This window comes from Perognathus longimembris, chromosome 6, assembly GCF_023159225.1.
Source record: "Perognathus longimembris pacificus isolate PPM17 chromosome 6, ASM2315922v1, whole genome shotgun sequence".
Taxonomy (NCBI): Eukaryota; Metazoa; Chordata; class Mammalia; order Rodentia; family Heteromyidae; genus Perognathus; species Perognathus longimembris.
This window is the reverse complement of record NC_063166.1, coordinates 78,742,431-78,768,647: the sequence shown is the minus strand read 5'-3', so window position 1 is coordinate 78,768,647 and position 26,217 is coordinate 78,742,431. Positions and strand designations below refer to the sequence as shown.

Genomic DNA, 26,217 nt, shown 5'->3' with positions numbered 1-26,217 from the left:
CAGGTGGAATTTAAAGTCACCTGGGACAATAACGTTGTAGCGCTCTAAGAAAACCAGTTCTCTTGAAAACTTCCAACGTGGCCACATAAATGCCCCAAAATTCCACGATGGGCCAACTCCACTGGGTACGCTTAATCTTCCCCAGAACTGAACGGTTAACAGCCAAACTTGTAAAAAGTACTACCTAGTGCCCCAGAGATGATGCCCAGTATGTATGTGGTGCAGATTGACTCGGAGCACGTGCTTAGAACGCTCGAGGACCAAGGCTCCATTCCCAGCCCCTCCGAAGAACCAAAAACCGACCTGTTACACCACAACTTGAACGCCGCGTGTTCACGGCCGCCTGGAGACGCTGCAGAGCGCGTGTTCCCTGCACGCCGGCCACCGAGGAACGCTCGCCCGGGAGGTCAGGAGACGGGCGGGGGCGGTGGACGTCTGCACAAGGCCTCCCCGAGGCCCCGACGGCGGCCTCGGTCCTCCGCGGCCTTCCCGCATGGCCGGGCGGCGCTCACCTAGAGCACAAAGAGAGGGCGCGGATGGGCGGCCGCCGTCGTCCCGCGCTGCCGAGGGCCGGGCCAGGCGCCAGGGCGGGTGCATCAGGACCAACTGGCAAACGTCCTACGGGATCGGCATGGTCGATCCGATGGGGAAAAAAGTGAAGTCATCACCTGCACCCGCCGAGGAGACCCAGGGACGCGCCCGGGCGCGGGCTACCCCCCACGGCCGGCCCTGGGGGCCGCAGAGGGGCGCCGGAGCAAGTGCGGGGAGACCAGGGGCCGCCGCAGAGGCGACTGCGCCCCGGCAAAGGACATGGGGGGGGCCGGTGTGCTGCAGAAGCACGCTGGAGACAGAAGCGGCCTGCACTCACCCCACGCGCAAGGCGGCTCCCGCGAGGCGACCACATCCCTCCACGAACGATCCAACCGGAGAGGCGCCGGAAAACAGAAAGGACGAGAGCGTCCCGGACCTCTCTTATATAGGACGGAGCGGGTGGCGCGCCTGCGCATAGGAGCCCGGGAGCGCCTCTTCCGGTCGCGGCCGCGGTGAGATCTGGGAAATGTAGTTCCTTCTGGTGGTAGTCCGGCCGCACGTCGCCCGCCTCCTCTCTCCCTCCCCGCCCCCTTCCCTCCAGCCTCGCCGCCATGTCGCGCTTCGCCTGCACCGGGCCGCCCGCCGGGTCCCCGTTCCTTCGGGGCCGGCGGAGGCTGGCGAGGGCCTGGGGCGCAGTTCGCCCGGCCCCCGCGGTCCCCACCCCCCGGCCGCGCCCGCCCGCCGCGGGGAGCTGAGGCGACGCCGCCCTTCCGCCCGCCCCGAGGGCGGGGACGCGGGCCGGCGAGTCCCGGCCCTCCTGCGCCGCGGCCCGCGCCACCGCCTCCGCCGGCCTCCTCGTCCTCCTCCTCCTCCTCCGGGCCGCCCGCCGGGCGCCTCGCCCCGCCCCGGCCCGCCCCGGCCCGGCCTGCGGGGAAGGGAAACCGAAAGTGCGCGGCCCCGGCGGGGCGTCGGCCTCGGAGCCGAGCGCAGTCCAGCCGAGGCGGCGGCGAGGGGACGCGCCGGAGCCGGAGCCGGAGCCGGTGAGTGGCCGCCGTCCGCCCCGGTGCCTCGACGCCCCCGGAGCCCCGGGAGCCCCTCCGCTCACCTGTCGCCCTCCGTCCCCGGCCGCCCCCTCCCGCCCCCCCGCGGGCCGCCCCAGCTCCGTCGCTGCCCGCCGGCCCCGTTCCTGCCACCCCGCTGCCCCCCCCGTTCCTGTCACCCCACTGCCCCCCCGTTCCTGCCACCCCACTGCCCCCCGGCAGCCCTGGCTCCACTCTGCCCACCCGCCTTCTCCCCTGCCAGCTCTTCCAGCCCCGGCCAGGGGCTCCTTCCCAGGGCGCCCACCCTCCCGCCCCCCACGACCCCAGTCCTGGGATGTGGCCCTTGCTGCCCGCGACCCCCAGGACCGGGCGGACCTCCTGTTCTCCGAGATTCCCATCCCGAGCCAGCTGGACCATTGCCGACCTCAAGCCCTCCAAACAAACCCATGCTTTCCTCTTTTTTTTTTCATGGCATTTCCTCCGCCAACTATTTTTTTATTCTCTTTAATTTCTCCTCCTCCATTTTCTGTGCTTCTATGAGTGTTTTTCCAAAAGAAGAAGCAGGAATTGCCCCCATCAACACTGAAAGAAACAATAGCAACTAAGTTTTGAACCTGCACCGGACCAGCAGACATTGATGAGGGAGGAGACTCCAGAAAAATATTCCCAGAGGGAAGGAAAGGGGCTCCTTTTTCTGATGAGGATAAAAGCTATCTCATAGAATGCCAAATCTGTCCACAGTTCCCAGCTATGAATATTTTAAAGCTCGGCAACAAGGACAGGCTTAGAAATCCTCTTGCTGAGGGCTGAGTCACCTACTTTTCCTCTAGCCCCAACCCACATCATGTGCATGGGTTATATTGAGGTGTTGCCTTAAAGGGCTTTCTTCTTATAGAACTGTGTCAAAACTGATCAAGATGGCAGAAAGAAAGGACTGCTGCTTTCTGACTGCTCTTGAGGAAGATGTTTCTGGAGCAGTCATTTCTGCAGGCCAGGGGGGCTTTAATGCTCCCTATTTTCAAAACACAGGAATCAAAACTTACAGAGCACTATGTCTTATAAACACCAGGTGTAAGTTCAGGGCTTGGGTTAACCAAAATGTACTTTTTTCCTGGCAGTAATATTTATCTGCCATATAGGAAAGGAAAATGAAACCTAGCAACTGATTGAGTAACTTGACTGGAGACTGAAACCAAACGGTATTTGAGAAAAAAGGGCCAGAGTCAGAAAAAGGTGGCACCTGATTCCTAGGGGTCACTGCAGTTGTGAATCTAAGGTTTTATATCATAATGGGGCATGCAGAGTTGAGCACTTGTGCTCTTAGCTGGACTGCATTTAGCTCTTAGCTAATCAATCACTCAAATGTAAAGGTATTTTACATTTTAAAATGCAAATGGATTAAGGGCACTGAAATTTTCTCCACTTGTGCAATTCCAGAGGAATTGAAGTGGCTCAGACATGGAGGAGAGAAGACCTCACGTGGAGGGCAGGCCCGGGAATCCCCACACCAACCCCAGAGGTGAGCAGGGTTCTGAGCATGGGGTGATGACTCAGCCCACCTTGCACTGCTTGCATCTTTATTATTATTCTTGTTTATGTGATACTGAGGAATTAAACCCAGGGCCTCATGCATGCTAGGCAAGCCTGCATCTTTAAAGTGGACAAAGTGACTTATTCCTCAGCTACAGCATGAAAGACTGAGGATGAACCAGCCCTCCACTTTCCAAGAAAGCTAATGAGTGGGGACAGTTCACTTTAGCAAATCCCAAATGGAAATAACTCTTGGTTTGGAGCAGCTATCCAGTAGAAACAAAACATATGCCCAAAGCAGAGTTTTTAATGGTCTAGTAGCATCACTTAAAGTGGAGAAAGAGAGGGTTTTTTTTAGTTTAATCCTAATTGAATGACTTAATGTACTAATACATCTTTTTTTTTTCTGGTCTTGGGACTTGAACTCAGGGCCTGGGCACTGCCCCTGAGGTTCTTTGTGCTCAAGGCTAATGCTCTAACACTTGAGCCACAGTACCACTTCTGGATTTTTCTGAGTAGTTCATTGGAGCCAAGTCTCATGGACTTTCCTACCTGGCATGAACCACTGGTACCTGGCTCTGTCTTTATCTTTTTAATATATATATATATATTTTTTTTTTTGCCAGTTCTGGGGCTTGGACTCAGGGCCTGAGCACTGTCCTAGAGCTTTTTTGCTCAAGGCTGGCACTCTTACCACCTGAGCCACTGTGCCACTTCCGGCTTTTTCTGTTTGTGTGGTACTGAGGAATCAAACCCAGGGCTTCATGCATGCTATGTAAGCACTCTACCACTAAGCCACATTCCCAGCCACCAGTAGAGACTTTTTTGGTCAGTTGTGGGGCTTAAACTTATGGCCTGGGCACTTTCCCTGAACTCAAGGCTAGCATTTTGAGGCCTAGCCCTACTTCTGGTTTTTGAGTGGTTAATTGGGATGAGTCTCACGGGGACTTTTTCTGCCTGGGCTGGCTTCAAACTGTGATCCTAAGCTCTCAGCCTCTTGAGTAGCTAGGATTACAGGCGTGAGCCACCAGTGCCCAGCCTAATTGAGACTTCTGATGAGATAAAAATAGTAAAAGTAAGACCTTTTTAAAAAGCTGGGAGCTGGTGGCTCACACCTGTAATCCTAGCTATGTAAGATGCTAAGATCTAAGGACTGAGGTTCAGAGTCAGCCCAGGCAGAAAACTCCTTGAGAATCTTACCTCCAGTTAACCTCCAAAAAGCCAGAAGTGGAACTGTGACTCAAATGGAGAATACCAGCCTTGAGTTAAAAAACAAAACAAAACAAAAAACCTCAAAGACAGTGTCCAGGTCCTGAGTTCAAACCCCAGAACCAGCACCAAAAAATAAATAAATACCTAAATTGATTTTTCTTATGACTGGGGGAGCTTGCAAGGTAATCTAAATATAACAGTTATAAAAGTTAGAGTTCAGTTGTATGGCAATTGCATTTTACCAAATACTCCTTTATATTGTTGTACTAAGTTTTTCTCTAGCCAGGCATGGTGGCACAAGTTTTTAATTCACAGCACTTGAGAGGCTAGGGCAGGAGAGATTTTAATGCCAGATTGGGCTTCCTAGCAGAGCCCTGGGCTATTTAGCAAAGCACTGTAATCATTTTTCCCTACAAGTGCAAAGCAAAAAGTATGCATTGCTGTATTTAGCATCTGGTGTCATGGAGTGATGTGCTTATCTCAAATATTGTTTGTGCTTGTGGCTTTGTGATGTCTTATATTATGGAGTCACTGGATATACTCTTTGTTTTCCATTCTCCATGTTAGTTTGCTGACTTGGGTCAGTTCCAGAATGCGTTAGAGGAAAGGGAAGTGAGAACATGGGCTCAGTGTGTCTGGCAAGGGCATTTATGGAATGAGTGGCAGATGGAGGACCGGTTTGGCTCCCTGGGGGGTGGAGCCCAGTGTGCTGTTGCCAGCCCCCCTCCCCCATTTCCTGTGTGTGTTCTCCATTGACAGGAGCTATGTCATGAACTCATGATGTAAATCAAAAGCTGGAGTTTTGTTTTCAGTTTCCTGAAACAAAACTTTATGTCTGTGTTTCGATTTCTTTCTCTGTCTTTGAATTAGCTGAAAAATACCTTGGTAAGCAAGCCCAGTCTTGCTGTTTTCCACTCAGAGTGCATTTGCGGATGGTGTTAGTTTTCCTCACTTGATGTACTCACCGACTCCATGTCCCTGTGATTATTGTGTCACAAAAGTAGTGCCTGTGAAAATCGATTGGGCATTCCCAGCAAAATACTACTACTCCTGCTATTAGGAATAACACTGACGGAGAGCTTTTCCTGTGTTGGGGCTATTCAAAGCATTAAACACATTTCATTGAGTACAAGCCAGGCACTGAGACTTAGAGAGAGAAGGCCACCAGTGAGGGAGTGACCATGCCAGCCTTGGGAGAAGGTTTGGCCCCAAGACTCGTGTTCTAACTAGTTGGTGCTGACAAGAGACTGGAACCACTGAGCTTATTTAAGTTTCCGATTTCTGAGACCTAAATCCCAGCTACGAGGATTAAATGAGATAAGTTGTAAACGCTTATTCTCTAGCATATATTAGGCACACAATAAATGTTTATTTCTCTGCCCTCTTTCATCCTAGCAATAATATTCTGTCTCCCCAGCAATAATACTCTCTGTGTGTTTTTCTTATGGTGGTGGGAATCACACTCAAGACTTCCTATGTGCTAGGCAAGAGTTCTCCTCCTCTATCTTTTGTTATGGTTATTGTTTGGTGCTGTCATTTTATTTTTATGAGACAGGGTATTACTATGTAGCCCAAGCCAGCCTCGAATTCTCCTCCTGCTTCAGCCTCTTGAGAACTGGGATTACAGGCATGTTCCACCATACTCTACTCCACAGCTCTTTTAGTTACTATACAACTTGGTAGGAAATCTGTTTTTTCTCCAAGAGAAACTTGAGCTCCTCTGTTGTTTCGGAAAATAAAATCATGTTCTTTGTTGTCCTGTTGGGTTTTCTTGTCCTTGATTCCGTGCTTATTACTCAGTGTTTCTGTTGTGCCTAGGGCGTTTGGATGGCGAGTTAGCACCAAGAGCTAGAGATCGGGCCAATAACCCACCAGCCAGTGCATCCAGAGAAGGAGCTGATCATCCTGGACGGCACCCTAGGGCTGCCAGTCACTCTGTTCATTACCGGCAGAGAGAAGACAGATTCAGGGCCATGGGCAGGAACCCACATCAGGGAAGGAGGAGCCAGGAACGGCATACCAGCGGTGAAGCGAGAGGCCAAAGACATGGGCAAGAGAATGACCCCGGGTGGAGAGAAGTCCCCCTGGAGGGGAGGAACCGCAGACCACCATGGTCCAGTGACAACTTCCAGCAGTGGCGGACACCCCACCAGCAGCCTGCAGAGCAGCCGCAGCAGGTGAAGAAACTGGGCTACAAGTTCCTAGAGAGTCTTTTGCAGAAAGACCCCTCTGAGGTGGCCATCACACTTGCCAGCAGTTCAGGACTGAAGGAACTCCTCTCTCATTCTTCCATGAAAGCCAGCTTCCTGGAACTCATCTGCCAGGTTCTTCGGAAGGCTTTCAGCTCCAACATGGACCGCCAGAGCATCTTCCACATCCTCGGCATACTGAAGAACTCGAGATTCCTCAAGGTCTGCCTGCCCGCTTACGTGGTGAGCATGGTTACCCAGCCTGTGCCTGCCATCCGCAACCAGTACCCGGAGCACATCAGCAACATCATTTCCCTCCTCCAGAACCTTGTGAACGTCTTCCCCGCCAGCTCCGTGCAGGAAACGTCCATGCTCGTGTCTCTCCTGCCAGGGTCTCTGAATGCCTTGCGAGCCTCTGGGGTAGACATAGAAGAGGAGACGGAGCGGAACCTGGAGAAGATGCAGACCATCCTGGAGCATATGCAGGAGAAGAGGCGGGAGGGCACTTTAAGAGAGGACACCTACACTCTGGTGCAGCCTGAGGCTGATGGGCAAGTTGCTAGCTACCGGACCATGCCCATCTACCCTACCTACAACGAAGTGCACTTGGACGAGAGGCCCTTCCTCCGCCCCAACATCATCTCTGGAAAATACGAGAGCACGGCTGTCTATCTGGACACCCACTTCCGACTCCTGCGGGAAGATTTTGTCAGACCCCTGCGGGAAGGCATTCTGGAGCTTCTCCAGAGCTTTGAGGACCAGGGCCTGAGGAAGAGGAAGTTTGACGACATCCGCATCTATTTCAACACCCAGATCATCACCCCCATGTGTTCATCATCAGGCATCGTCTACAAGGTACAGTTTGATACGAAGCCCCTGAGGTTTATCCGCTGGCAGAACTCCAAGCGCTTACTGTATGGGTCCTTGGTGTGCATGTCCAAGGACAACTTTGAGACATTTCTTTTTGCCACTGTTTCTAACCGGGAGCAGGAAGATCTGTGCCAAGGAATTGTCCAGCTGTGCTTCAATGAGCAGAGCCAGCAGCTGCTGGCGGAGGTCCAGCCCTCGGACTCCTTCCTCATGGTGGAGACCACAGCCTACTTTGAGGCCTACCGGCACGTCCTGGAGGGACTGCAGGAGGTCCAGGAGGACGACGTCCCCTTCCAGAGGAACATTGTCCAGTGTGATTCTCACGTGAAGCAGCCACACTACTTGCTAATGGGGGGCAGGTATGATTTCACCCCCTTACTAGAGAATCCCTCAGCCTCCTGGGAGTCTCTGAGGAATGCCGAGGGCTGGAGACGCCCTAAAGTGAATGTCCTCGACCTTAGCCAGTGGCCCTCCAAGGAAGCCCTGAAGCTGGATGACTCCCAGATGGAAGCCTTGCAGTTTGCTCTCACAAGGGAGCTGGCAATCATTCAGGGGCCTCCTGGCACAGGTACAGTAGAGCTTCGCACAGCTGCGGCATCTGTCCTGGGAGGTGGCAAGGGAGGTAGCCTTTGCCCTAGGCTTCCCGGATTTGGGCTTAAGAGTGTTCATAAAGTAGACACTCAGTGATTTTCCACTGAGGACTGTGGAAAAGCTGTTACATGCATAACAGTATACCAAAAATCACAAGACTAGAGAAGACTGTTGGTGATCAAAGCCAGGGAGGTGTGCTAGCTCTGCTTTACCAAAAGTCATCGTCATTTGTTTAATGCTAAGTGACCGTTTGTCTGTAGAGTCCCAGCTCCCACCTCCCTCAGTACTTCATTCTCACAGAAGTATTTCTCCCTACCCATTCCTCCTGGCACTGCTGGGGTGCTGTTATGTGTGCCTTTCCTGCTATTCCTTGGGTTAACACGGATACCTGTGTGTCTGTATATTGTATGTGGACATATGTACACCTTTAGTTCCAGTTTTCGGTTTTTCTTTTCCAGTTGTGGGGCTTGAAGTCAGGGCCCAGGCACTGTTTCTGAGCTCTTTTGCTCCAGAGTAGCCCTCTACCACTTTGAGCCACTGCTCCACTTCTGGTTTTCTGGTAGCTAACTGGACATAAGAATCTCTTGGACTTTGGTTCCTGGCTAGCGTCAAACCTCCACCCTCAGATCTCAGCCTCCTGAGTAGCTAGGATTTTAGGCATGAGCCACCAGAGCCCAGGTGGCTTCTACTTTTGTTTTGTTTTTTTGCCAGTCCTGGGGCTTGAACTCTGTCCCTGGCTTCTTCTTGCTCAAGGCTAGCACTCTGCCACTTGAGCCACAGCGCCACTTCCCGCTTTTTCTATATATGTGGTGCTGAGGAATCGAACCCAGGGTTTCATGTACACGAGGCGAGCACTTTACCACTCAGCCATATTCCTAGCCCCTGGCTTCTACTTCTTAGATAATAATTAGTATCATGCTTGCATGTGTTGATCTGTAGTGCTTTTACATGTCCCATGGCGTGAGGCAGGTTGTGACTAAAGGCCAGCCAGGGAAAAGACGGCATCTCAGCAGAAAAAAGTGGGGTGTGGTGGCACAGGTTTGCCATACCAGCTACAGTAGGAAGTATAAACGAGGATTTTGGGGTCCAGGCAAAAAGACTATCTAAAAAATAATGAGGCTGGGAATTTGGCCTAGTGGTAGAGTGCTCACCTTACATGCATGAAGCCCTGGGTTCGATTCCTCAGCACCACATATACAGAAAACGTCCAGAGGTGGCTCTGTGGCTCAAATGGCAGAGTGCTAGCCTTGAGCAAAAAGAAGCCAGGGACAGTGCTCAGGCCCTAAGTTCAAGACCCAGGACTGGCAAAAAAAAAAAAAAAAAAAGTAAAAAATATTAAGGTTGGCAGAGTGATTCAAGTGGCATGGCACCTACTTAACAAGTGCAAGGCCCTGAGTGCAACACCCAGTACTACCAAAAGGAAAAGAAAGTCACAGGATTTTAGTTACAGGATTTCCTGAAGACTGAAAGAAACATACAAATGAAAATGTTACAGTGTTGGGAGAAAAAAGGAGGAGGATGTGGACTGGCAACAAGCGAATTCATGTTTCCATTTCCATACAGCCTTTCCAGCACTACTGCATGTCAACAGTCTTAGGTTTAGCTTATCAGAGACAATAAAATTTGACTAATTATTAACTTTTAGTATTGTGGTTTAATAAATAATGGTGCACATGTATTAACAAGAGTCCCGTCCCACCATCTCTTGTCAGTTCTCTCGCCCAAGGCAATAGTGTTAGCGATTTTCTGTGTGTTCTAAGGGACGACCTGTGGCCACTCAGGCAGTGCGTCCTTGGGTTCATTCCTTCCTCTGCAAGCTCACTGCTTGTGACCCTGTGTTGTAGTCACTTTCCCCCACCCACTGTGTGTGACCCCTGTTCTGTAGTCATTTTCCTGCCTGTGTCTGGGAGCTCCTTTTTTTGAGAGGAGTCTTGCTATGTGGCCCAGGCTAGGCTTGAACTCCTGCTTCTCCTGTCTCAGCCTCCACACTAGCTGGTCTTACAGACGTGCCTCTGCACCCAGCCAAGAATGAAATGGACAATGGACTATCCTATAAGCTACTTGAAATCCTATGCGTGTTGGTCTTCTATGTAAACATTTCAGATTGATAAGTTCAATAAGATTTGAAATGCATATTTTGTTTACCTTTAAGTTAAAGGGAATAAAAAAATTAATAAAAACAACAAAATTTTAAATTTCCTTTCTCTATTTTCTAGGTAAAACCTATGTGGGTCTAAAAATCGTTCAGGCCCTTCTGACCAACGAGTCTGTTTGGCAAATTAGCAACCAGAAGTTCCCCATCCTGGTGGTGTGCTACACCAATCATGCTTTGGACCAGTTTCTGGAAGGTAATGGCTAAATCGTCAGCACTAGAACAGCTAGCTGTCTGTGCCCTTTGGATCCAGGGCACAGGCCTCCTCATGGCCTGCCTCGGCCTCTGCCTCCGGCTTCCTCCTTTGCTCCCCCGAACTCCAGCGGTACTGACCACCTTCAATTCCTTGAGTTCCTCCATGCTGATCATCTGCCTAAATGCACTTCCCCTCTTCAACCCCTCACCTTGACCTCCTCCAGCTGAGCCTGCTCCAACATACTCATTGTGTCTCCCTCACATAGACTCTTCCCATTGCCCCCAGACACAGCTAAGTCTAATTTTGTACTTTTTCTACATGTGTCTCTATGCTACACCATAAATGCTGAGAGCTGGTGGGGTTTCTTATATTCACAGAGCCTGGCACATATTAAGCTCTTGAGAAATAGTAACTGCAGCCATTCTCCGATGCCTTGGGCCTGTAATCCATCTTAGCACCTTCAGAGACCAAGATCAGAAGTTATGGCTTAAGGTTAACCTTGGCAAAAAAAAAAAAAAAATTCACAAGACCATCTAAGGGGAAGACGTGGCATGGTAGCACATTCCTGTCATCCCAGCTATGATGGGAAGCCTAAAATAGGCAAATTGTGGTCCAAATACTAATTGCATTAACAGCGAATACAGGAGCTGGGAATATGGCCTAGTAGTAAAGTGCTCATCTTGTATATGTGAAGCCCTGAGTTGATTCTTCAGCACCACATGTATAGAAAAAGCCAGAAGTGGCGCTGTGGCTCAAGTGGCAGAGTGCTAGTCTTGAGCAAAAGGAAGCCAGGGACAGTGCTCAGGCCCTGAGTCCAAGCCCCAGGATTGGCAAAAAAATAAAACCAAACAACAGTGAATACATACATGATTTCCTTTCCTTTGTATATAATTTCCCACTTCTCTGTATCTTCACCTAAGTAAATCTTAGAGTCTCTGCTTATATAATGCATTCCCTACCCCACTAAATTTGAGGTGAGTTCTTCTGATGTGTGGTTAGCATGAGGTGCCGACTGTTGTTGTCATCGCTCATTTAGGGAGTATCTTCTCTGCTAGAACATGATACAAGGAAACAAACACTGGGTCTGTATTGTGATTACTGCAGGTCTGGCCCATTCCTAGAATGTTCAAGGGGTCATTAGATCAGCATAATGGGTCCTGTTTACTGAGTACCTGCTTTGTGCTGGGACCTGGCTAGGAGCTACAAAGATAGGCTTGTGTTTCTATGAGAAAGCTATTGCTGTCCTGATCCTAGACAAACTGAGAAGGAGCGCAGTAACTTCCCCAGGTATTTTGCACCAAGTGTTAGAGCACTGGGTTCCCGTGGCCCGACTCCAGAGCCCCGGCCCTCAAGGGCAGCACAAACAGGGATACATCTTGTTGCTCTTTACGGCTAAGTTTCCAGAAGTAGGGTACGAGCCGAGACGAGATTGAACACACACTGAGCTCTTCTCAGCCCTGTGGTACCCCATTCTGCCCCCAGGTATCCACAGGTGTCAGAAGACCAGCATTGTGCGAGTGGGCGGAAGGAGCAGCAGTGAGGTCCTGAAGCAGTTCACGCTGCGGGAGCTGAGGAACAAGCGGGAGTTCCGCCGCAGCCTCCCCATGCACCTCCGGCAGGCCTACATGAGCGTGAGTCAAGACACGGGAGGCTGGGGCGACCCCTGGCCCTTGGACTGCTGCTCTGTTTAGCTTATCATTCTGGTAGTCCCTTGGTGTGACCTGTGAACTTCCAGCCACCACCTCCACCCACAGGACACGCACACACCATGCCATGCTCCTGCCCTGACACTTGAGCTAGGCGTGGTGGCACGTGTGTGTACACCAGACCTTTGTGAGGGTGAAACAGAAGGACTGTTTAAGGCCAAGAGTCTGGGGCCAGCCTGGGTAACATAACATACATAGCAAGACCCTTCCTGACTCATAGCACGATGCTCATAATTCTTGCAGATAAGGGGGCTGAGAAGTGAGGATCATGGTTCAAAGCTAGCCTGGGCAAGAAAGTTCTTGAGACTCTCATCTCCAATTAAGCACCAAAAAGCTGGATGCAGAGCTGTGGTTCAAGTTATACAACAGCAGCCTTGAGTGAAAAAAGCTCAAGGGCCTTGCCTAGACCCTGAGTTCAACCCCCGGGACCAGCACAAAAACCAAACCAAACCAAACCTGAGTTACCAGCGCCAGGAGAGAAGAGATGCTGCAAGGCCTGGCTGCTTCTCCAGGGTGTTGTCCGTCTTGCTGGCCCATGGGCTCCTTCAGCCCTGTGGATATTGCTTTGTCTCCTCATCTACTGTTCTCCCTTTATGCACGTTTCTTCCCTGGTCTCTGGAGGGACTGACGCTGGGGTGTGGCAGCTTTCCACTGGCTTTCCCTCTGTTCCTGGCAGATTGTGACCGAGATGAAGGAGTCGGGGCAGGGACTTGACAAGGGCGCCCAGACGCTGGTGTGCACCACGCGCGGCGTGCTCCGGGAGCAGCACCTGCAGAAGTACATCTCCCCCCGGCACTGGGAAAGCCTGATGAACGGACCTGGGCAGGTAGGGCTCTGGCAAGGCCCACCGCCTCCGCTCTGGCTGGCCTAGGTTCTCATGCCTGACCTCTTGCTTCCTCAGGACAGCGAGTGGGGCTGCCTCCAGCCCTGGAAGCACTCCATGATGCTTGAGTGGCTGGGCCTGGGGGCTGGCGCTTTCACTCAGCATGCTGCTCCAGCAGGACCTGAGAACACAGGTGAGGACTGCCTGGCCATCTACAATCCCACCCGAAGACCAGTTTTTAACTCCTGCCTAAGCTATACCTCCAGCTTTTTTTTTTTTTTTTGTCTACTGTGAGGCTTGGACTCAGGGCCTAGGTGCTACCCCTGAGCTCTTTTTGCTCAAGGCTAGTGCTCTACCACTTTGAGCCGCAGCACCACTTCTGATTTTCTGGTGATTAATTGGAGATAAGAGTCTCATGGATTTTCCCACTGGGCTGGCTTAGAACTGCAATTTTCAGATCTCAGCCTTCTGAATAACTAGGATTACAGATGTGAGCCATCAGTGCCCACCAGTGTATGTCCTTTTAAGGAAGCTTTTGCTTTAAAAAAAAAAAAGTTGAATGGGCTGGGAGTGTGGCTTAGTGGTAGAGTGCTTGCCTAGCATGCATGAAGCCCTGGGTTCAAGTCCTTAGCACCACATACACTGAAAAAGCTGGAAGTGGCACTGTGGCTTATGTAATAGAGCACTTGCCTTGAGCAAAAGGAGCTCAGGGGCAGCACCTATGCCCAGAGTTCAAGCCCTAGGACTGGCAAAAAGAAAAGAAGTAGAGTTGGAAGCCAGGCCCCACCACTAGCTCACATCTATAATCTAGCTACTCAGGAGGCTGATCTGAAGATCACAGTTCAAAGCCAACCCAGACAGGAAAGTCTGTGAGACTCTTTATCTCCAATAAAGTGCCCAAACAGCCAGAAGTAGTGTTATGGCTCAGGTGAAAGAGTGCTAGCCTTGAGTGAAAAATGCTCAGGCATAGTGCCTAAGTCCTGGGTTCAAGTTCCAGGACAGGCCAGAAACAACAACAAAAAGTATACATTTAATCAGGTAGTAGTGATTCACACCAATAATCCTGATACTCAGAGGCTAAGATCTGAGGATCTCCTTTCAAAGCCAGCCCTGACAGACAAGTTCAAGAGACTGTTATTTCCAGTTACTCTGAAAAAAGCTGGACTGGAGGGATGGCTCAAGTGGTAGAGTATCAGCCAAGCCGAGTGAGAAAATGAGGCCTTGAGTTCAAGCCTCATTACTGGACACACACACACCCTATACGCAAAAAAAGCATACCTTCTAAGGGCAATGTGTTCAGTAGGTTTTTGGAATAAGGAGCAGGAATAGGATCTTGCTATCTGAGTGTTATAGTGCTTCCAGGAAGAGTGCAGAGGGGAAAGGCACAAACATGATTTTTGGGGGGAGGGGGGTGGTCTTAGGGCTTGAACTCTGGGCCTGGGAGCTGTCCCTGAACTCGTCAGCTCAAGGCTAGTGCTCTACCACTTGAGCCACAGTGCTACTTCTGATTTTCTGGTGGCTAAATGGAGATAAGAGTCTCATGGACTTTCCTGCCTGGGCTGGCTTTGAACCATGATCCTCAGATTTCAGCCTCCTGAGTAGCTAGGATTACAGGCATGAGCCACCAGCACCGGGCTCACACACGTGATTTTTTTTAAGATATAAAACATATATCAAGGGGGCTGGGGATATGGCCTAGTGGCAAGAGTGCTTGCCTCGTATACATGAGGCCCTGGGTTCAATTCCCCAGCACCACATATACAGAAAATGGCCAGAAGTGGCGCTGTGGCTCAGGTGGCAGAGTGCTAGCCTTGAGCAAAAAGAAGCCAGGGACAGTGCTCAAGCCCTGAGTCCAAGCCCCAGGACTGGCCAAAAAAAAAATATATATCAAGGGCTGGGAATATGGCCTAGTGGCAAGAGTGCTTGCTTCGTATACATGAAGCCCTGGGTTCAATTCCTCAGCACCACATATACAGAAAATGGCCAGAAGTGGCGCTGTGGCTCAAGTGGCAGAGTGCTAGCCTTGAGCAGAAAGAAGCCAGGGACAGTGCTCAGGCCCTGAGTCCAAGGCCCAGGACTGGCAAAAAAAAAAAAAATCATATATCAAAAAGGGGAGGGCTGGGAATGTGGCTTAGTGCTAGAGTGTTTTCCTAGCTTGCACAAAGTCCTGGGTTCAGTTCCTCAGCACCACATGAACAGAAAGCCAGAAGTGGTGCTGTGGCTCAAGAGGTAAAATGTTAGCCCTGAGCAAAAAGAAGCCAGGGACACGCAGGCCCTGAGTTCAAGCCTCAGGACTGGCAAGGAAAAAAGGGGGAGGAGCATATATGTCACCTCTCCTCCCGGTTTCCCTCTAAGAGGTTGTATCTTTTTTTTTTTTTGCCAGTCCTGGGCCTTGGACTCAGGGCCTGAGCACTGTCCCTGGCTTCTCTTTGCTCAAGGCTAGCACTCTGCCACTTGATCCACAGCGCCACCTCTGGCCATTTTCTATATATGTGGTGCTGGGGAATTGAACGCAGGGCTTCATGTATTTGAGGCAAGCACTCTTGCCACTAGGCCATATCCCCAGCCCAAGAGGTTGTATCTTCCTGTATTTCCCAAGCTGCTGGCGCGGTCCTTTTCCACCCCTTGGTTTGAGGCTTCTCCATCTGTGTTCCACTTTTATTCCTCTCCCAGCCCATGCAGAAGGGGAGGAGGAAGAAGAAGGAGAGGAGGAAGGCTCCCTGATCGAGATTGCAGAGGAGGCTGACCTGATTGAGGCCGACCGGGTCATTGAGGAGGAAGAGGTGGTGAGGCCCCGGCGACGGAAGAAGGAAGAGAATGGGGCCGAGCAGGAGCTGGCTAAAATGCTTCTGGCCATGCGGCTAGACCACAGCGGCCCCGGCACTGCAGGTGGACAGGAGCAAGCGGCAGAGGAGTGGGAGGTAGGCGCCCTCCGCCCATCACTGCTGCCAGTGAGTGAGGCTGCACTGCTGGGCCCGACCTGAGAGCCTTCTGACCACTCCTGCCGCCTCTCCCTTGTTGGCCAGTGCACCCCTTTTCCAGCCCAACCTTGGTATATACAAGTCTAAATCCCAAGCATATAAAGAGCAACAGCTATGCAGAGGCACCCTGGCAACCCACACCAGCTTTAACAAAAAGTAAAAGGAACCAAGCAGGAGAATGTGAAGCCCTCCAGGCTGGAAGGGTGGGCGCCAGCCTCCCTGCATGCTCCCCTCTGCCCCACTTGGTTGAGCATTTACCCAGAATGCCACTTTGTGTACCCCACCTACCATGTGAGGGGCTGACGGCATGCCACATGGGCTCCACATGGGCTCCTGGTTCTGTTTCACACCACTGCAGGTGGTGGGCAGTCGGGACCCAAGCCTGGGGAGTATGGATTGAGCCTCTGTGCCATGCGGCGTTGTTGGAGGAGGATCTTAGCCTGGTGACTTTGGTCCCGATGTCAGCCCTGAAGGCTGCGGCCTTACTCAGTGACAGAGCCAGAGAGAGTGCATTCTCCTAAGCTCTGCTTGGCTCCAGGCCCCAGCAGCCGAGATTTTACTCCTCCCCATTGATAAGAAACAGCCTGTGTGGAGAGCATGCTCTGGGAGGCCTGGTGCCGTTTGGCCGCAGTACCTTCCACATCTTTAGCCTTTACTTCTCTCAGCCCAGCAACCCCGGAACAGTACTGTTATTGCCTCTAGTTTCTAGAAGGAGATTCCAAGGCACATAGAGTTTAAGTCCCCGAGCGGAGAGGAGGCAGAGTGGGGCTGTGAGCGGAGGCAGACGGGCTCGAGTCCTTGTTGAGCTACACTGTGGGAGTAGCTGCGGGGAGTGTGAGGCTGGAGAGTGCGGGGTGGACCCTTGCTGTGGGTGTAGAACCAGACGTGCCTCTGCTCCTGACAGGTCCAGCGCAGCCAGAAAAAGAAAATGAAGAAGAAAGTGAAGGTTGAGCTCCACAAACTGAATGCCATGACTAAAGCCGAGGCGGATGAGATCCAGGACCTCTGGCGGCTCGACCTGAATTCTCGCTGGCAGCTTTACAGGTACTGTGCCCAGCCCAGGCAGCTGGGCCATTTTCCCAGGGACGCCCTTTTCTGAGCCAGCACCATCTACCTTCATGTAGCTCGGAGTCTGTACAACAGTGGACTTGTAAGGATACGATGCCACAACTGAAAAATAAGAGTGGTGTAAATACTATAAACAAAGGACAGGGCCTGCCAGGCATAGCAGCACACACCTGTAATCCTAGCAGTTGGGAGACAAAAACAGGATTGTGAGTTTCAGCCTCAAGAAAAAAGAGCAGAGAATTATTAAGATTATTGCCTGGGATAAGCTGGGTCTGGGGTGCCAGCAAGGTGCCAGTGGATCCACGATCTGGGAAGATAAGCAGGCATGACTAAGGGGTCACATAGGTAGGTCGAGGACTCAAGCTAGGCAGAAGCATGAAGAAACGGAAAGAAGCTGGGTGCCAGAGGCTCATCCCTGTCATCCTAGCTACTCAGGAGGCTGAGATCTGAGGATCGCATTTCGAAGCCAGCCCAGGCAGAAAAGTCCCCATAAGACTCATCTCCAATTAACCACTCAACAACCAGAAGTAGCGCTGTGGCTCAAATGGTAGAGCACTAGCCTTGAGCACAAAGAGGCTCAGAGACAGCGCCCAGACCCTGAGTTCAAGCCCCACAACCAACCAATAAAAAAGAAAAGCAACCAGACTCGTGGGTCATGCTGTGATCCTGGCTACTCACAAGGCTGGGATCTGTCCATAAGATTATTATCTCCAATTAGCTTCCAAAAAGCTGGAAGTGGTGTTATGGCTCAAGTGGTAGGGCAGTAGCCTTGAGCAAAAAAGCTCGGGGACAGTGCCCAGGCACTGAATTCAAGCTCCAGGATTGAGGTGAGTGTGCGTGTTACCCACCCCCCATCCCCCGAAATGGAAAGAAGCTGAGTGCCAGCGGCTCACACACACCTGTGATCCTAGTTGCTCCTCCGGTGGCTGAGATACAGGAGATCGAGGCTCCCAGGCAGCCTGGGCAGACGAGTAAGACAGATTCCATTTCTTTTTTTTTTTTTTTTTTCTTTTTTGCCAATCCTGGGCCTTGGACTCGGGGCCTGAGCTCCATCCCTGGCTTTTCTTTGCTCAAGGCTAGCACTCTGCCACTTGAGCCACAGCGCCACTTCTGGCCATTTTCTATATATGTGATGCTGGGGAATCAAACCCAGGGCTTCATGTATACAAGTCAAACACTCTTGCCACTAGGCTATATTCCCAGCCCCTCTTATTTCTTTTTTTTGCCAGTCCTCGGGCTTGAAGTCAGGGCCTGAGCACTGTCTCTGGCTTCTTTTTGCTCAAGACTAGCATTCTACCTCTGGAGCCACAGCACCACTTCTGGCTTTTTTCTATATACATATGGTCCTGAGGAATCGAACCCAGGACTTCATGTATGCGAGGCAAGCACTTTGCCACTAGGCCATATTCCCAGCCCTGGCAGATTCCATTTCTAAAATAACTGTCTAAAAGCCAGATGGCTTTTTTTAGGTGCTAGTGGCTCATGCCTATAATCATAGTTACTCTGCAGGCTGAGGTCTGAGAGTCACAAAGCCATCCCCATGTAGTAGGAAAGTCTGTGAGACTCGTCTCCTATTAGCCTGCAGTAGATATGAGAATGGAGGTGTGGCTCAAGTGGTAGAGTGCTGGCTTTGAGCATAAAAGCTCAAGAACAGCACCCAGGCACTAACTTCAAGCCCCAAGACCAGCCCAAAATAAATAAAACACCAGACTAGAGGCCTAGCTCAAAGCAATTGGGAATAAGCCAAGCAAGCAAGTGTGAGGCTCTGAGTTCAGGTCACAGTGCTAGCAAAAGAACTGGAAAGCAGGACAGCCAGCAAGGCTCTGGCACAGGAGATGGCCAGTGTGGTCAGCGTGGTGGGCCAGGGTCAGCCTGGGCAAGGTTAGGTGAGGAGCATGAATTTTTTTCTGATGATCATCGGAAAGCCAGTACAAGGATTTGAGCAGTGGCACTCAGCTGTCTTAGCTCCTGATTGCCCTGCACATCTTGCAGTGGGCAGTTTGGACTCCAGTTGCGTCTGTGTGTCTTTCTTCTCAAGGGTCTAGAGTTCACTCCAGGCACAGGCACACTGGTGAGGCTTTGGGGGGATGAGGGGATTCCCTGTCAGAGATGATGTGGCTTCCTTTCCCCGGATCATTCTCCAGGCTGTGGCTGCAGATGTACCAGGCAGATACTCGCCGGAAGATACTCAGCTATGAAAGCTGCTATCGCACATCAGCAAAAAGAATGGCCGAGCTGAGACTCCAGGAAGACCTGCTCATCCTCAAAGATGCCCAGGTCGTAGGAATGACAACCACAGGTAAGCAGCTGTCTGGTCCAGATCCTACAGTTGACCTAGGGCAGGTAAGAAATGCCTCATCTGGGACGGAAGGAAGCCACGCTGAAACGCTATAGAAAACAGCTTCTGGCGCTTTCTGCTGCCGCTGAGATTGAAACTCCGGATCAGCCCCAGGAGAGCGTGGGGGCCCTGTCACCAAGTCACGGAAGGCCCAGTGTGTGCTATGCCGCCGCTCAGGACCCCTCTCCTCTTCCTGACCAAGGTGCTGCCAAGTACCGCCAGATCCTGCAGAAGGTGGAGCCCCGCATTGTCATTGTGGAAGAGGCTGCGGAAGTCCTCGAGGCCCATACCATTGCCACCCTGAGCAAAGCGTGCCAGCACCTCATTCTGATTGGGGACCACCAGCAGGTACAGCAAGAACCCCTGGAAGGCAGGCAGGCTCTGGGGTGGACGGGGCAGGATCAGACAGGGAGCCCTGGCTTCTGAGCAGTCCTCAGCCTATCTCTGACTTTGTGATTCCTCCTTTCTTCATCTCCCACATTATTTGTGTGTTTTCCTCCTTCTTCTCTTTGCTGGGGATCAGATCTTGGGCCTCCCTGTGCTGGGAGGTTGCTCTGCCACTGAGCTCCATCTACCCAGCCTCTGCATGCGGTTCAGAAACAAGTGCTGCTTGCTTTGGGGCAGAGCATAGCAGTAGTGTCCATTCTCTTGGATCCACTATGGCCTTGCATTATAACCGAGTGTTCTCCAGTCTTCCTGCCCTCCAATCCCTCAATAAAGGAGCCAAAGCAGGGTTTGTTTGTTGTTGTTTGGTTGGGTTTTGTTTTTTTTTTTGTCGGTTATGGGGCTTGAACTTGGTGCCTGGGCTCATCTCTGAGCCTTTTTGCTCAAGGCCACTCCTGGTTTTCTGGGGGTTCATTAGAGAGAAGAGTCTGCCGGGGCTGGCTTTGGACTGAGATCAGAAGATCTCAGCCTCCTGAGTAGCTAGTGTTACTGGGCTCAAATCTCAAATACATCTTTTTTCTTTTGGCTAAAATGTATCTTTCCCGCCCGCCTCCCCCACTTTTTTTTTTTGCTGGTCCTAGGGCTTGAACTCAGGACCTGGACACTGTCCCTGAGCCTCTTTATGCTCAAGGCTAGCACTGTACTACTTGAGCCACAGCTCCACTTCCCAGAGCATGTTTTTAACAAACATTAAATCAGATTGTGTCCCTTGCCAGCTTCAAGCCCTCCAGTGGTTTCTCCCTGCATTTTAATATTAGAGATCCAGCTTCATAAAGTAGCCTACCAGGGCAGTAAGATCGGGCTGCAGCCTGTTTCTCTGGTTTTGTCTCGTTTGTTCGGCGTTTCTGCGGCAGCCTTCCTGGCTCCCTCTCAAGGCTTTTCAGATGACTGCCTGCCTGGCCGCTGCCTCCTTGCTGTGGTCAAATCAGATGTCATGGGGTGGGGGAGAGTCCTCGCGAAGAATCCCACCCCTGCAAGCCATCCTTGTACCTTGTCCCTGTACCTTTAACCTGCCAGGGCCTCGCTTGGGCCTAGATGTTTCTCATACAGTCCTCAGCCTTGTTTCTCTTTCAGCTGCGCCCCAGTGCCAATGTGTATGATCTGGCCAAGAACTTCAACCTTGAGGTTTCCCTTTTTGAACGGCTCGTGAAAGTGAACATCCCCTACGTTCGTCTGAATTACCAGGTAAGAAGCTGGCCCTTGGCTCTTACCAGATGACCCAGGAGAAGGCTCCCGGGAGCCTGCCAGTTTCAGTTCTCATGAAAATGAAATCTTTAGTCCTTCTTATTCTGGCTTTTTGAGATAGGGTCTCATGTAGCCCAGGCTAGCCTGGATGTCACCATCTTCTTTCCTTTGCCACCCAAGTGTTGGGATTACAGGCACATGACACCACACCGGCAGTGTTTCCTGTCACCCTGTATGTATCATCCTGTGTTGAGTTTTTGTTTTGTTTTGTTTTGTTTTGGCCAGTCCTGGGGTTTGGACTCAGGGCCTGAGCACTGTCCCTGGCTTCTTTTTGCTCAAGGCTAGCACTCTGCCACTTGAGCCACAGCGCCACTTCTGGCCATTTTCTGTATATGTGGTGCTGGGGAATTGAACCCAGGGCCTCATGTATACAAGGCAAGCACTCTTGCCACTAGGCCATATCCCCAGCCCGTGTTGAGTTTTTGCTGGATGGAAGAGCTAGTTACATTACCTTCTTTCTCCCTGTCATTATATATTCTCTCTCTAGTTTTCAGTCAGCAGCCTGCATTTTGAGATGGTTCTAGTGATACATTTGTGTTGTTTTAGCATCGGATGTGCCCTGAAATTGCCCGCCTGCTGACCCCACACATCTACCAGGATCTGGAGAATCATCCCTCTGTGCTCAAGTATGAGAAGATCAAGGTGAGTCTGTCCGCTCGTCTTTCTCTGATGTCAGCAACCTAGGGGCTGGCTGTGCCTCAGGCTGAAAGAAGACTTTCAGAAGGGAAAAGATCCAACTTAAAAGTTCAGACATGAGCCCAGCGCTGGTGGCTCATGTCTGTAGTCCCAGGAGATCTGAGGATCACGACTCAAAGCTAGCAGCAAAAAATTCTATGAGACTCTTAAAGCCAATTAACCACCGAAGTCAGGAGTGGAGCTCTGGCTCAAATGGCAGAGTGGTAATCTTGAAGAAAAAAGCTAAGCTACAGTGCCCACACCCTGAATTCAAACCCCAGGATCATCACCCACTCCCTCCCCCCCCCAAAAAAAGTCTTCAGATGTGAGGGTATAGCTCAGTGTTAGAGTGCTTTCCTAAATGCACAAGACACCTGGGTTCAATCCCTCCCACTGAACAACAGTGACAGAAAAGCAAACAACAAAGCTCCACCAGTATCATACACATGAAGCTGGGCATTGGTGGCTCATGCCTGTAAACCTAGCTACTCTGCATGCTAAGGTCTAAGGACCTCACAATCAGCAGGAGTCTATGGGACTCTAATCTCCAATTAACCACCAGGAAAGGCAGAAGAGGAGCCTGTGGTTCAGTGGTAGCGCGCCAGCCAGCCATGAGTGAGTGGAGGAGAAAGGAGAGGGAGTGAGGGAGAACTAGGTGCTGGTGGCTCGGGCTTGTAACCCTAGCTGCTCAGGAGGAGACTGAGATCTGAAAATCACAGTTCAAAGCCAACCCAAGGTAAGAAAGTTCATGAGACTCTCATCTCCAGCTAACCACCAGAAAACTGGAAGTGGAGCTGTGGCTCAAAGCAGTCGAGTGCCAGCGTTGAGCGAAAGCGCTCAGGGAAGCACCCAGGCCCTGAGTTCAGCCCTACGACAACAACAAAATAGGCTGTGAATACTAAGATTGACAAGAATTCCTTGTCTAGCTCCTAATTTTCTGTTGCTTTAAAACAAAGTACACGGTGACTAGAAGTTGAGACTAAGGGCTGGGAATGTGGCTTTAGGGGTAGAGTGCTTGCCTGGCATGCATGAAGCCCTGGGTTCGATTCCTCAGCACCACATACACAGAAAAAGCCAAAAGGGGCGCTGTGGCTCAAGTGGTAGAGTGCTAGCCTTGAGCAAAAAGCCAGGGACAGTGCTCAGACCCTGAGCCCCAGGATTGGCAAACAAACAAAAAAATTGAGACTGAGATGGGGCACAAAAGAAGCCCCCAGGGTCTCAGTGGATCGCGTGGATCAGTGGCTAGTGCTGGTGAGGACCGACCGTGAAACCCGTGCCGCAGGGCGCTGCCTTCCTAATGCATTGCTTTCGCTTCTCAGGGGGTGGCTTCTAATCTCTTCTTCGTGGAGCACAACTTCCCAGAGCAGGAGATCCAGGAAGGCAAAAGCCACCAGAACCAGCATGAGGCACACTTCGTGGTGGAGCTGTGCAAGTACTTCCTGTGCCAGGAGTACCTGCCCTCCCAGATCACCATCCTCACCACCTACACCGGGCAGCTCTTCTGCCTGCGCAGACTCATGCCTGCCAAGACATTCGCCGGGGTCAAGGTCCACGTGGTGGACAAGTACCAAGGGGAGGAGAACGACATCATCCTCCTCTCGCTGGTGCGGAGCAACCAGGAGGGCAAGGTGGGCTTCCTCCAGATCCCCAACCGCATCTGCGTGGCCCTGTCGCGGGCCAAGAAGGGGATGTACTGCATTGGGAACATGCAGATGCTGGCCAAGGTGCCCTTGTGGAGCAAGATCATCCACACCCTGCGCGAGAACGACCAGATCGGCCCCACGCTCCGACTCTGCTGCCAGAACCACCCCGACACCCACACCGCCGTGTCCAAAGCTTCGGACTTCCAGAAAGTGCCCGAAGGAGGCTGCAGCCTGCCCTGTGAGTTCCGGCTGAGCTGCGGGCACGTCTGCACCCGGGCCTGCCACCCCTACGACGCCGCGCACACGGAGTTCCAGTGCATGAAGCCGTGCCAGAAGGTCATCTGCCCGGACGGGCACCGCTGCCCCCTCGTTTGTTTCCAGGAGTGTCCGCCTTGCCAGGTGAAAGTGCCCAAGACGGTTCCTCAGTGTGGCCACGAACAGATGGTCCCCTGCTCGCTGCCCGCGTCGGCCTTCTGCTGCCAGGAGCCCTGCCCGAAGGTCCTGAGATGTGGCCACAGGTGCACCCGCCCGTGTGGGGAGGCCTGCGTGCGCCTGTGTTCCGAAATGGTCACCGTGGGACTGAAGTGTGGGCACAGCCATCAGCTGGAGTGTGGCCACGTGGAAGACCTCAAGTACGGCCTGCCAGTCAAGTGCACCCTCCAGTGTCTCACCGTCCTCGACTGCGGCCATCCCTGCCCTGGCTCCTGCCACAGCTGCTTCGAAGGGCGCTTCCACGAGCGCTGCCAGCAGCCGTGCCAGCGCCGGCTCATCTGTTCACACAAGTGCCAGGAGCCGTGCACCCTCGGGTGCCCGCCCTGCCAGCAGACGTGTCAGAACCGCTGTGTGCACAGCCAGTGCAGGAGGAAGTGTGGCGAGCTGTGCAGCCCCTGCGTGGAGCCCTGCGTCTGGAGCTGCCAGCACTACCAGTGCACCAAACTCTGCTCCGAGCCCTGCAACCGCCCCCCGTGCTACGTGCCTTGTACCAAGCTGCTGGCTTGCGGCCACCCCTGCATCGGGCTGTGCGGGGAGCCATGCCCCAGCAAGTGCCGCGTCTGCCACCTGGAAGAGGTCACCCAGATCTTCTTCGGCTACGAGGATGAACCCGATGCTCGCTTTGTGCAGCTCGAGGACTGCAGCCACATCTTCGAGGTGCAGGCCCTCGACCGCTACATGAACGAGCAGAAGGACGACGACGTGGCCATCAGGTTGAAGGTCTGTCCCCTCTGCCAGGTGCCCATCCGCAAAAACCTGAGGTATGGGGCCAGCATCAAGCAGCGGCTGGAGGAGATCGAGGTGGTCAAGGAGAGGATCCAGGGCTCTGCCAGGGAGATTGCAGCCAGCCAGGAGCAGCTGAAGGCCCTGCTGGAGACCAAGAGCCTCCTCCAGCAGCAGCTTCCCGACGACTTCCGGAGGCTCAGCGACAAGCTGGCCCAGAAGAATCTGTCCGTGAAAGACCTGGGCCTGGTGGAGAATTACATCAACTTCTACGACCACTTGGCCAAACTCGGGGATTCTCTGAAAAAGATACAAGACTCCGAACAAAAGAAAGTGAGGACTCGGCTAGACCAGGTCCACGAGTGGCTTGCCAAGAAGCGCCTGAGCTTCACCAGCCAGGAGCTGAGGGACCTCCAGCGGGAGATCCAGAGGCTCACGTACCTGCTGGACCTCCTGGCCCGCTGTAAGATGGCAGAGGGACGGGTGAAAGGGGACGTGGCCGTGGAGGTGCTCAGCATCCGGGCTATCCTGGAGGGAACGTGTCAGTTCACGCCGAAGGATGAGGAGCTGGTGCAGGAGAAGATGGGCGCCCTGAAAGCCGCCCTCCCCTGCTCTGGCCTGGGCATCTCGGAGGAGGAGCGAGTGCAGATCGTCACCGCCATGGGTTACCCGCCCGGCCACTGGTTCAAGTGTCCCAACGGCCACATCTACCTGATCAACAGGTGTGGGGGGGCCATGCAACGCGGCATCTGTCCCGACTGTCACGAGGTGATCGGGGGCGAGCGCCACACGCTGGAGAGCAGCAACCAGCTTGCTTCTGAGATGGACGGAGCCCAGCACGCCGCCTGGTCGGACACGGCCAACAACCTGATGAACTTTGAGGAGATATGGAGGGTGATCTAGGAAGACGCCCAGCGCGGCCTTCTGCCCGGTGCGGAGGGCCCGGCTGGGGGGCTCCCTTCTGAAGGTGAGGAGTCCGGTTTAATCACGTCCTTTAGTCTTTGCACCTATGTCAGGATCCTTTCTTAAGGCTTGCCCACTGTTGATTCTCAATGTACCCCTGCGCTAGAGTAAGCACTTTACCTCCAAACCAAGGGCAGTGAGCACAGGACCCCTCTTGTCCCGCAGCCGGTTAGTGGCAGGTCCCCCGGAGCATCTGGGCTTTCACCAGGGCCCCCGAGGTCCTGCCTGCCCCAGCGTGGGCTGCAGTGTGCCAGGGCAGTCCACGCTCAGTGAAACCATCTGATTGCAGTTGCCAGGCCGGGCCTGGCCCCCTCCCTCCCACCCAGTGACCAGAGGAGTCGTATGAACTGCTTAGATCTCCAAGGAGCACAAAAGTCCCAGCCGCCCTGCTTGGGCACCCACCCTTCCAGACACGGGCGCGTGTGGAAAGGCAGTGCCCACGAGGGCTTGCACAGCGGCAGGCCCAGGCAGCAGCGACGCCAGCCCCCTCCGCGGTGACATGCCCTTGGACGGTGGCTTCTTCACGCAGCGCTGCGGGCAGTGCCGGCAGCCCCTCCCAGGTGTGACGGACCCCAGCGCCTCCCCGCAGCTTTGACCTGGGCAGGGGCAGCATGCCAGCCGCTTCTGCAGCCCCGACCACAGGCCAGCAGCCAGCCCCGGGGGTCGCTAGAACACTTAGGCAACTCAGGTCCTTTCTAATGTCGGCCAGGAACACACCCTTTCCTATGTACGCATTTCCTTTTTTGTCTTTACTATGCACTTTAACCTATAAAGCCAATTAATAAAAACGACGATTGACAACCTC

At 52.7% G+C, this 26,217-nt stretch overlaps 2 protein-coding genes and 1 non-coding gene across 5 annotated transcripts; 1 reads left to right on the top strand and 2 right to left on the bottom strand.

The window, feature by feature from the left end:
• Positions 1–10: 10 nt before the first annotated feature.
• On the bottom strand, positions 11–1,988 carry LOC125353755 (collagen alpha-2(I) chain-like). The gene is made up of 2 exons (XM_048349410.1): positions 869–1,988; positions 11–512 (listed from the first exon to the last, which is right to left on the bottom strand). The coding sequence occupies exons 1-2, from the start codon at positions 1,986–1,988 to the stop codon at positions 334–336; spliced, it is 1,299 nt and encodes a 432-aa protein (XP_048205367.1). The 3' UTR covers positions 11–333.
• Positions 588–678, bottom strand: LOC125354028. The gene has a single exon (XR_007211418.1). It is a non-coding gene; the product is annotated as a small nucleolar SNORD12/SNORD106 (small nucleolar RNA).
• On the top strand, positions 1,467–26,217 carry Znfx1 (zinc finger NFX1-type containing 1). Of its 3 annotated transcripts, XM_048349603.1 has the most exons (14): positions 1,467–1,571; positions 3,009–3,090; positions 6,132–7,940; positions 10,180–10,311; positions 11,794–11,942; positions 12,694–12,843; positions 12,919–13,033; positions 15,514–15,761; positions 16,726–16,865; positions 19,034–19,188; positions 19,430–19,575; positions 20,746–20,856; positions 21,463–21,558; positions 22,911–26,217. In XM_048349603.1, exons 2-14 carry the CDS (start codon positions 3,030–3,032, stop codon positions 25,350–25,352), a joined length of 5,754 nt encoding a protein of 1,917 aa, XP_048205560.1. In that variant the 5' UTR covers positions 1,467–1,571; positions 3,009–3,029; the 3' UTR covers positions 25,353–26,217. The 3 variants fall into 3 exon arrangements, with proteins under 3 accessions (XP_048205560.1, XP_048205561.1, XP_048205562.1); XM_048349604.1 differs by lacking the exons at positions 1,467–1,571; positions 3,009–3,090; positions 6,132–7,940; positions 10,180–10,311 and adding an exon at positions 10,330–10,606 and having other exon boundaries at positions 11,757–11,942; XM_048349605.1 differs by lacking the exons at positions 1,467–1,571; positions 3,009–3,090; positions 6,132–7,940; ... (2 more) ...; positions 12,694–12,843; positions 12,919–13,033 and adding an exon at positions 15,093–15,197 and having other exon boundaries at positions 15,415–15,761.

Coding starts and splice junctions, on each gene's coding strand:
- LOC125353755 (XM_048349410.1), bottom strand. CDS start 1,988: ATGGTCCAGCTGGCTCGGGATGGGAATCTCGGAGAACAGGAGGTCCGC. Junction 513..868: donor GGAGCCGCCTTGCGCGTGGG/GTGAGTGCAGGC, acceptor TTTGTGCTCTAG/GTGAGCGCCGCCCGGCCATG.
- Znfx1 (XM_048349603.1), top strand. CDS start 3,030: ATGGAGGAGAGAAGACCTCACGTGGAGGGCAGGCCCGGGAATCCCCAC. Junction 16,866..19,033: donor TCTCGCTGGCAGCTTTACAG/GTACTGTGCCCA, acceptor ATCATTCTCCAG/GCTGTGGCTGCAGATGTACC. Junction 19,189..19,429: donor CGTAGGAATGACAACCACAG/GTAAGCAGCTGT, acceptor TTCCTGACCAAG/GTGCTGCCAAGTACCGCCAG.